This window comes from Micromesistius poutassou (genome assembly GCF_964030765.1).
Source record: "Micromesistius poutassou genome assembly, chromosome: 19".
Lineage (NCBI taxonomy): Eukaryota > Metazoa > Chordata > Actinopteri > Gadiformes > Gadidae > Micromesistius > Micromesistius poutassou.
Genome location: NC_140289.1, coordinates 1,023,077 through 1,033,909, shown reverse-complemented (window position 1 = coordinate 1,033,909; position 10,833 = coordinate 1,023,077). Strand labels below are relative to the sequence as shown.

Here is a 10,833-nt window from a genome sequence, read left to right as displayed (position 1 = left end):
TCTCTGTACTGTCTAACCCCTACCTGCTCCTTAATGACCTGTCTCTGTACTGTCTAACCCCTACCTGCTCCTTAATGACCCGTCTCTGTACTGTCTAACCCCTACCTGCTCCTTAATGACCTGTCTCTGTACTGTCTAACCCCTACCTGCTCCTTAATGACCTGTCTCTGTACTGTCTAACCCCTACCTGCTCCTTAATGACCTGTCTCTGTACTGTCTAACCCCTACCTGCTCCTTAATGACCTGTCTCTGTACTGTCTAACCCCTACCTGCTCCTTAATGACCTGTCTCTGTACTGTCTAACCCCTACCTGCTCCTTAATGTCTCTGTTCACTGCGAGCCCCTGTGGATGAAGGTCTCAGCGGTCCTGGGGCGCAGTAGGCGGGGTTAGGAGTAGATGGACCAGTAGACGATGTTGAAGAGCACGTAGGAGCCGGGGAACAGCACCCGGGCGTACGAGTCGATGGCGTGCGTGTCGACCCAGGTGCTCTCGTAGCCGAGGCCCGAGGTCACGTGACCGGTCACCTGGTCGGTCACCTGACCGGTCAGCTGGTCGCGCTCCATGGCGAGCTGCAGCAGAACCGTCTCCCGCGGCTTCACGCCGTTCCCCAGCGACGCCATCAGCCCGAAGCGGCCGCCCGCCTCGCCGTAGTCCGCCGCCGGGCCGCCGGGCCGCGGCGCCTCGCAGGTACAGGGCAGCTGGGGACAGGAAGTGGGAAACAGGAAGTGGGAAACCAAAGATGAGGTTTAACTATTTTTATACAGAATCTGAAACATACGTCAGTATGTGAAATACAATCAATAGAATGCATTAGTATGCTTTGCATTAGTATGCTTCTAATATAAAAGTACCGTTATTGGTCCAAGATATTGTACACTGAATTGACATTCTGGACATTTTTGTTTCATATTTTTTTGTCGTTTTTTTTTGCACTTCCTCACTTTGTGACGAGAATGTCTCGCGGCTGAGCACGGAGGTCCGACGGCCAGACGTGCGCGGCCAGAGGCGTGTGCGTGGAACCCAAACGTGCGCAGCGCCAACACACGCCTCACGTCTAAACCACTGACCGCAGAGAGGACCTCCACGCCTGCAGCGCTCTGACTGAACAGCGCCCCCCACCCCCGCCCCCACGCCACCCCACCCCACCCCACCCCACCCCCCCCCTACCTGCTCCCTGAGCTCCCGCTCTCTGGCGTCCTGCTCCCGGACCCTCCGCTCCCGCCTCTCCTGCCGCGTCGACAGGTAGTTGACGGCGGCGTACTCCAGGACGGAGAGGAAGACGAAGACGAAGCTGACCCACAGGTAGATGTCCACCGCCTTGATGTAGGAGACCCGCGGCATGGAGGCGTTGACCCCCGTGATGATGGTGGACATGGTGAGCACCGTGGTGATACCTGGGGGGGGGGGGGACAGGAGGTAACCATGGTGACGCCTGGAGACAGGAGGTAACCATGGTGACACCTGGAGACAGGAGGTAACCGTGGTGACACCTGGGGGGACAGGAGGTAACCATGGTGACACCTGGGAGACAGGAGGTTACCATGGTGACACCTGGAGACAGGAGGTAACTATGGTGCTAGACTAGTGGGGCTAACCTAGCGAGGCTAACCTAGCGGTGCTAGCCTAGCGGTGCTGACCTAGCGGTGATAGCCTAGCGGGGCTAGCCTAGCGGTGCTAACCTAGCGGCACGCGGGCGGGCACGGCGCGGCGGTCGATCCAGAAGGACACCCAGGAGAGCATCACCATCAGGGTGGCGGGGAAGTAGGTCTGCAGCAGGAAGAAGAAGATGTGGCGCCGCAGGGTGAAGTTGATGTAGAGGCGGTTGTACCAGCCTGGGGGCAGAGGGCAAAGGGCAAAGGTCAACACCCTGGGGGCAATGGGCAAAGGTCAACAGCCTAGAGGGCAAAGGTTAACAGCCTGGAGGAAGGTGGGCAAAGGTCACAAGGTCAACAACTCTCACAATGGAACGTCACGCGCAAGTTGGAAACATGTTAAGGTGGTGCTTAGTTTTGTTGTTTAGTGGGTTGTGTTGTGTAGTGTTGTTGTTGACCTATAGAAGGCCAGCTTGTTGTTGTTTAGTGTTGTTGTTGTTTAGTGTTGTTGTTGTTGTTGTTGTTGTTTAGTGTTGTTGTTGTTGTTTACCGGTGCTGCTGTAGAAGGCCAGCTTGTTGTTCTTTAGTGTTGTTGTTGTTGTTGTTGTTTAGTGTTGTTGTTGTTTACCGGTGCTGCTGTAGAAGGCCAGCTTGTTGTTCTTTAGTGTTGTTGTTGTTGTTGTTGTTTAGTGTTGTTGTTGTTTACCGGTGCTGCTGTAGAAGGCCAGCTTGGAGGAGGTCCTGAACTCCTGGATGAGGAACTGGGAGAGGGAGATGCGCTCGTCGGTGTTCAGAGACTCGTTGCCCTCCTTCCAGTACAGCATGAGGTCATCGTCCGTGTAGGCGTCTGGGGGAGGGGCATAGACACTAGGGCACTAGAGGTGTGTTGGGTGGAGGAGTAGATGGAGGTGTGTTGGGTGGAGGAACAGACGGAGGTGGAGGTGTTTTGGGTGGAGGAGCAGATGGAGGTGGAGGTGTTTTGGGTGGAGGAGCAGACGGAGGTGGAGGTGTTTTGGGTGGAGGAGCAGATGGAGGTGGATGTGTTTTGGGTGGAGGAGCAGATGGAGGTGGAGGTGTTTTGGGTGGAGGAGCAGACGGAGGTGGAGGTGTTTTGGGTGGAGGAGCAGATGGAGGTGGATGTGTTTTGGGTGGAGGAGCAGATGGAGGTGGGTGTTGGCTGGATGTGTTTTGGGTGGAGGAGCAGGTGGAGGTGGACGTGTTTTGGGTGGAGGAGCAGGTGGAGGTGTGTTGGGTGGAGGAACTCACAGCTCTCTATCTCCAGGGAGCAGGTCTGGGTGTCGAGGGGGAAGCAGCTCAGGTCCATACTGCACATGGAGGTCACTGTAACCCTGGAGGAGGAGGAGGGGGGGGGGGGGGGAGGAGGGGAGGAGGGAGATGAGGGGGAGGAGGAGCAGGATGAGGAGGAAGAGGGAGATGAGGAGGAGGAGGAAGAGGGATATGAGGAGAAGAAGAAGAAGGAGGAGGAGCAGAGAGACAAGAAGGTGGAGGTGGGGTCACATCAGAACAAGCCTTCACGTCACATGACTTTACGGTTGGTGGTTGCCAGGGCAACAGCCCTGCCCTCTGACGGCCTGCGGGCGCCCCTCTAGGACTGTTGGTGGGATTAGACCGAGTTGACGGCCGCTGCAGCCCTGCACATGTGCAGATTAGCATGAGAGGTTAATGGAGCTCAGTGCCATCTGGACAGGACTATCATATTATTATTATTATTATATTATTATTATTAATATTAAGCTGTTCTGTCTTCTGCTGCCGCTGTCACAGTGGGATTTATTCCACACAGTCTGAATGTAGGTTTGATTATGTATTCCTTGACGTATACTCCTGGTATCTGAGGGTCCTGTGTTCGGCTGCTACAGTATGATACCGTTAATCTGATCTCAGGTGCTTTGCACAAACAAATCAGTGGAAATCCGCGACCTCTGATCACTAATCCCCCCGGTATGTCCCCACACCTCTCCACGACTCAAGGGCATCGGGGAGACTAACTCCTGACCCCGCTGAGGCGTGCTTCAGCAGCTCCAGGATGAGTCGTGTGATCACCGCCACACAACCACCCCCTCCTCACCCCTCCTCCTCCCCCCTCCTCCCCCAGGCCAGCGGGGGATGGAGACCACAGTTTTTTCTAGAAAAGTCTCCAAACCGCCATAGCATCACTCGTCATCCCCCCCCCCCCCCCCTCTCCGGATTAACCCCCCCCCCCCCCCCCCCCCCCCCCACACCACCACTCTCCTCCAATCACGGGACAGGAGCCCCACTCCATGTTGCTAAGCAGAGATCTGGCCTCACACGCTACATGTATGAAACATGTTTATTTCACCGACTCAGCTCAATTGAACGCTAATCCCCGGCGTGTCTGGGGCGCCGAACCGCACGATGCTGGCCCCTGACCCAGAGAGCTGCCTCAGGGTTAATTTGAGTAGTGCTGGTGTGTGAGCAGCGCTACGCTATGTTGTGCTATGCTACGCGTCAGCAGAGGAGTAAGAGTCCCCCCACTTAGTATTCATTATGTCTTCACAGATGCTCCCATCACTCTGTTCTGTTTGATCACTTTAACTTTGATTGTTTATTACTCTTTAAAGATGAACTGAACTGAAATAATCAACATTGATAACTTGTTAGTTATGACCATTATAAAAAAATGACACAAAAAAAAATATTTAAAAAAATCGATACATAGCTTTTTTAAGCAACACAAAAAATGTGTTTATTAGTATTAGAACGCCGCCATTTTCGGTGACGTCACTGGCATGGTAGGAGCAGGGTCATTAGAAGTTCTGTAGGCAGAAGCTGCAGACAGGCGAACGTCTTCTACTACCAATGGCGGAAAATAGTGATTTTCACATAACAGGTTATGCGTTTGAGCCTGTGAGGGACATGCCTATGTAGTGAACCTCAGTAGGGGTTGCGAATGCAACCCCATCTTAGCTCCTCCCCCTGCACCCAGGTGCACTATAAAAGGGCGCAAACTAAACACGTAAGTGTATGAGAAGGAAATCGAGTCAGTCGACCTGCGATAAGCAGCTGATTCTGAACGGACTCGTCTTCGAGACATTTTTAATCAATGAAATGTTAACACAACAGTAGGCCTATATATCTGACCATTTAATTTTCGAAATTTTAGGTGAAGCCGAGCTTCCCTTGCAGTAGAGAAGTCGCCACTACGAAAGAATGCAATGTATCCAACTAGCGGGATCTAAACAAACTAAGCTCCAGCGAATTACTACAATGCTGAAGTAGTATAGAATGGCGAAACACAGCAACTCTAGCCTACTCCTCAACCAAAATAAAACTAATCGCAAACCTAAGTTAGATTACTTTTTAGCAGGATGGAAGTGATGCTGATGCGGCTCTCAGCTGTGCCAGAGCGTTCTCAGTTGCTATAAACCATCCACCGTCGCCGCCCGGTGCAGCGGTGTGAACTGCCCCGTTCTTAGAACGTCTCGGCCCGTCTCGTCGCAAATCTTTGGTCTGAACTGGGCTTAAGGGACGTCCGAGCTGAGACGCTGGAGCGCCCCATAAATAGCAGGTATGTAACACTGGCGACTGGGCTTATATATTTATGCTTTTCTCAGACTGTTTAGGTTGACTGCATACCGGCAGTTCACGCTTTGGGCGAGAGGGTATTTGGGAAAGAGGAACAGAATTCCGATCCCATCCTGTGCTGTCGCCTATATTAGGGATCTTTTCCCCTCAACCGAATACCAAGGATTTGAGTATGCTTTGGATTTATAGCGCTAGCTGCTAAATAAAATGTATTTGGTACAATATGTCAGACGTCATCTACTCATTACTTTACTCATTGACGTGTTCATTTCAACACTGGCTATCGTAGCCTAAAGTCAACATGCTGCGACAATCTGTTATAGGCTTACTTTACATGCCTTGGTTTAAACACTAGTAAATCACGAATCATTTTGTTGGCAAGGCAGGGGGAAGAGAGAAAGAAATACAGATGATGAATTTGATGAATTCTCATTGTTTGCGTTTCCGTAGCCATTTCAGTTCGCCTCAGACTCATTACCTGCTATGGCTGCTAGTTAGCCACAGAGTAGCTTACCATGCCAGTGACGTAGCTGATTATTGAAATCCAACATGGCGGCGCCCATGTTACAAAAACTACACTTTCACCATACAATTTTATCCCTTTTAACAAGTTCAGCCATTTTAGTCATTGTACCAATGAGAAGGCAGACAATACATCTGTTATATCAACTAAACTTAAAATTTCAGTTCAGTTCATCTTTAAGAACTTGAAATGTGCTTCCCGTGTTTAACTCTGCTGTCATTCTGCTGTTATTGAGGTGATGCTGACCAGCCCCCGGTGGGCCCCCTGCTGTGGGCCCCCTGCTGTGGGCCCCCTACTGTGGGCCCCCTCTCCATCAGGGATTAGCCTGGCAGGCAGTGGGTCGCTGCCCCACGTCCCAAAGTCCTGACCCTGTGGATCACAGCTTGTGAAGGCAGACAGCGTCTGACCGGATGTTTCACAGCCTGAGCCTTTTCCATTTGGGTCGGGGATCACTGCTGCTGTCGCCCCCGCACCCAAAAACCCTCCAGGTCGCTTTCCCCCCACAAACATCGAAGTTCAGTTCAGCTTCACACCTGGTGACAGGTGACTCCTAGCGTGCTAACAGGTGACTCCTAATGGCTCACAGGTGACCCTTCCTAGCGTGCTAACAGGTGACCCTTCCTAGCGTGCTAACAGGTGACCCTTCCTAGCGTGCTAACAGGTGACCCTTCCTAGCGTGCTAACAGGTGACCCTTCCTAGCGTGCTAACAGGTGACCCTTCCTAGCGTGCTAACAGGTGACCCTTCCTAGCGTGCTAACAGGTGACCCTTCCTAGCGTGCTAACAGGTGACCCTTCCTAGCGTGCTAACAGGTGACCCTTCCTAGCGTGCTAACAGGTGACTCTTCCTAGCGTGCTAACAGATGTAGCCTATTATATATATTTATATTTGTATCTGAAACAGATGTCAATATTTATATATTTCATACAGCGTGCATGTATAACAAGATTTGGTTTGAAACTCCACTAGGGTGCACAATACAATGGAGAACAGATGAGGTAATAGAATGAAAAAGCTAAGCCTGGATGCAAAACAATATGATTAGGGAGTAGGAATATACAAACATGAGTGTAATCCTAGATTTAAAAAGCAAAAAATAAACTGCAAAGTAACCAGAAAGCTGCTGAAGTGTGCAGTGCTGTGCAAATTTAACTTTTGGGCTGCTTGAGCTAAGGTGGAAATAGGCCTAGCCTGTAGCTTAGTGCAAAACAAACATGCGACGGCAGGCCTGCTGGCCATGCTGAGAGCCTACTGTAATGATTGGTAGGTACAAGATACAACAATTAACAGCCTAATCTCTCCTCATCATATTTGGATATGCGCGTCACGTGAACTGTCATCTACCGTAACAAAATGCTGAATTAAATCAGCGAAGGCGTAGGCTTATGTCAAGCAACTCGGCTATTATGGAAATTATGGTGGAAAAAATAAGCCCTTTCTAAATATTATTAGGATCCGTTAAGGAATTGCGGGGAACATAGGACCCTTTTTGGGAAAAAACGGGGAACATAGGACCCGGGGAACATAGGGATGACCCCCAACAGGTGACTCTTCCTAGCGTGCCAACAGGTGACTCTTCCTAGCGTGCCAACAGGTGACTCTTCCTAGCGTGCCAACAGGTGACTCTTCCTAGCGTGCCAACAGGTGACTCTTCCTAGCGTGCCAACAGGTGACTCTTCCTAGCGTGCCAACAGGTGACTCTTCCTAGCGTGCTAACCATGCTAACTCCTACCTGAGGCTGTAGAGGACCTTGCCGTCGGGGAACACCCTCAGCATGACGTTGTCGGTGGTGGTGTCGTGGGTGAAGGAGCGCTTGGAGTGGACGAAGAACAGGTCGGGCACCCAGATCTTCTTCACCAGCCGGCCGTCAAACGTCATGCTCTGATTGGTGGAGCTGTGGAAGGACAGACGTCTGTCCTTCCAGTAGTGCCTCAGGTACAGAGTCATGGTGAAGTCCTGTGACACACACACACACACACACACACACACACACACACAGTGAGAAATGCACCCACAGCCTGGGAGGAATTTCACTGTCTAACCTCACTTCAAGATGGCTCTTTGGTGCCTCCTGAAGGAATTCAAATTCAAGCAAGTGAGGTTAGACTGTGAATACAGAGCAGGTAGTTAGACAGTTTGTTAAGGAGCAGTAGGTGTGCTAGACAGTGCATACAGAGACAAGTCATTAAGGAGCAGGTAGGGGTTAGACAGTACAGAGACAGGTCATTAAGGAGCAGGTAGGGGTTAGACAGTACAGAGACAGGTCATTAAGGAGCAGGTAGGGGTTAGACAGTACAGAGACAGGTCATTAAGGAGCAGGTAGGGGTTAGACAGTACAGAGACAGGGCATTAAGGAGCAGGTAGGGGTTAGACGGTACAGAGACGGGTCATTAAGGAGCAGGTAGGGGTTAGACGGTACAGAGACAGGTCATTAAGGAGCAGGTAGGGGTTAGACAGTGAATAAGTCGTTCTATGACTTTATTCCTAGAGAGGTGTTCCTTCCAGGGGATGGAGCTCCAGCAGCCTCACCATGTCCACCTCTGAGATGGTGTCCAGACTCTCCACCTGGACGTCCACGCCCACCGGGATGGCCGGCCCTGAAACCACCACACGCCGTCAGAACCCACCTAGCCAGCCAGCAAACCAGCCAACCGTCCAGCCAGCCAGCCAACCAGCCAGCCAACCAACCAGCCAACGAGCCAGCTGTCACCTCTGAGTACAGGCCTCAGAGCGGAGGTGCGTACAGGTAGCCAGGGTAAGCCCGTCGGTATCATGGTCCCAGTAACCAATTGGATTACATTTTACATTTTACTTAATGTCTTTCTGTTTCAAACAACAACAAAAAAGTCTGCCCAAATCCCTGTTAAAAGCATGCAGTGTGTGCAGAGTGCATCGACTAAAGTATGGCACTCTAATCCCACCCGGCATGAGTAGTGGAAGGCTTTCTGATTGAATATAAAGACAATGAGATTATAAACATGCGATCAAATCCCCCCAAATAAACCCAACGTAAAGCCTTTGTTTTATACCAGAGTTCAATACGAAAGCAATGCGTCTGAAACCATGGTATGATAACGCTATTAAAATCATAAAATATCCTAATATTCGCGGTACTGCTGAGTACATTGAATTGATCTCAGTTCTGCTACCGAGATCAATTCAATGCTCTCCACCAAGAGCATTGGATCAATCCACTGAAATCCATCGAAACGCATTCCTAGAAGGCTTTCTGTGCAGAGCAACAAAGTGCTAAAGCGGGAAAGCCGAAACCATGAACACACCGGAGTGCTCACCTCAGAGATTAACTCAGATTACTGAGAGCCAACAGCTGCACACAGGTGTGCCCTGCTAATGAGTTGATTAGTGAATTAAGTAATTAACGATCCACAGCAGCCCATAATCCAGCCCTGGTTACCTCATCGTATCTAAGCAGTGGTTCCCGCTCAAGGTAGCGCTGGTTTGAATCATTAGGGGGGCCACACAGCGCCCAGACTCAAACCGATGGCCAACTGCCTTTATCAGACCACTCCGTTGCCTCTCGTCTGACCTGAAACGTTGCATTGAAACACAGCGCGAAGACTACTGACAACTACCCACAGTAGTGTGTACGTTCTGCGCCAGCTCGGGAGCAAGTCAGCTCCCGAGCTGGCTAGCGTTGAAGGGTTGATTTTAAGGGAAAATAGTAGGGGTGGGAAAAATAATAGATTCTTCGATGCATCAAGATTCTCTCTAGAACGATTCTGTCTCTATGCAGAAAAATGTATAATCGGAAACAAATTTAATTAAAAAAAATATATATATATATATATATATATATATTTTTTTTTAATTAAATTTGTTTGCCTGCTGCAGAGCGCTACAGGAAACTCCTTTCTGCCTGCGGGTTCTCTGCGCAGCGAACCGACTTTATCTATTATAAAATATTAGATAAGGTAATCCATCTGTTGATTGTCTTTAATGATCATCGCACAAGTAGGAAGTGATTAGCAAACTCTGAGTAGTAAAGTCAGATGTATATATATATTTTTGAAAATCCCGCATGGAAATGTACACAAAATAAATAGTTGAATCGAGATGCATCGATAATCGTTTTATAATCGAATCGTTGACCTCTGAATCGGAATCGAATCGAACCGTGAGGTGCCAAGAGATTCCCACCCCTAGAAAATAGGCACGCCCCCTTTGCTCCCTTAAGTATTGGGACACCCTACCCCTTCGCGGTAACGCGCAAAATCTAGGGTTAGGGCTCAAATCTAGGGGAAAGGGGAGAATTGTGACAGGGCCTTAGTCTCCTTAACATCGGGTGGCCCCAGTCCGCCCCTCCCACACACACCGCGCTGATTCGCTGGTTGTGGTGCTATTGCAGTACACAACCAATCAGAGGCTCCGATCCCCAGCCGCCAACGCTCTCAGACGTTGCGTGTTGATTCGGACCAGACGCCGTCCGTGCGGTTTCCAAAAGCTTCCAACACAGACGAACACGGAACCGATTTGTTCCCGAACGCGTCCCGAGTCTCCCCCAACGTTTCAGACGGCACGACCCCGCGTAAGAAACAGTGGCGGAGCCAGAGGGGTGGCCGCGGTGGTACTGGCCACCCTTGGAACCCGATTGGCCACCCTCTTGCCACCCCTTGAAAAAAAGTCTGGCTCAGCCACTGTTAAGAAAGCGAGTGTAGAAGAAACTCTCTGGTGTGTGAACCCCCCCCCCTAACATGTGTTCGACAGAGTGGCTTTAAAGCGTTGCTCAGCGGCTGGGTCAGAGCGACGGCACGGGGGAACCCCCCACCTCCGAAGTTTGGCCGCATGGTGAAGTCGTGGTCGCCGATCCTCAGCAGCTGGTCCGACTTGGTGACGGAGGCCTTGGTGGCGTCCTGGCCCCGCCTGTAGATGGAGCTGGTGGGGGTCAGACAGGGTGGGGGTCAGACAGGGTGGGGGTCAGACAGGGTGGGGGTCAGACAGGGTGGGGCCGGACAGGGTGGGGGTCAGACAGGGTGGGGGTCAGACAGGGTGGGGTCCAGACAGGGTGGGGGTCAGACAGGGTGGGGGTCAGACAGGGTGGGGTCCAGACAGGGTGGGGTCCAGACAGGGTGGGGTCCAGACAGGGTGGGGTCCAGACAGGGTGGGGGTCAGACAGGGTGGGGGTCCAGACAG

At 51.2% G+C, this 10,833-nt stretch overlaps 1 protein-coding gene across 1 annotated transcript; it reads right to left on the bottom strand.

Moving 5' to 3' along the window:
• Positions 1 to 387: 387 nt before the first annotated feature.
• Positions 388 to 10,541, bottom strand: LOC311364215 (gamma-aminobutyric acid receptor subunit rho-1-like; the record flags this gene model as incomplete). Its single annotated transcript, XM_084484223.1, has 8 exons — positions 10,469 to 10,541; positions 8,212 to 8,279; positions 7,415 to 7,638; positions 2,860 to 2,942; positions 2,300 to 2,440; positions 1,681 to 1,833; positions 1,169 to 1,395; positions 388 to 699 (listed from the first exon to the last, which is right to left on the bottom strand). Exons 1-8 carry the CDS (start codon positions 10,485 to 10,487, stop codon positions 388 to 390), a joined length of 1,227 nt encoding a protein of 408 aa, XP_084340349.1. The 5' UTR covers positions 10,488 to 10,541.
• Positions 10,542 to 10,833: the final 292 nt, after the last annotated feature.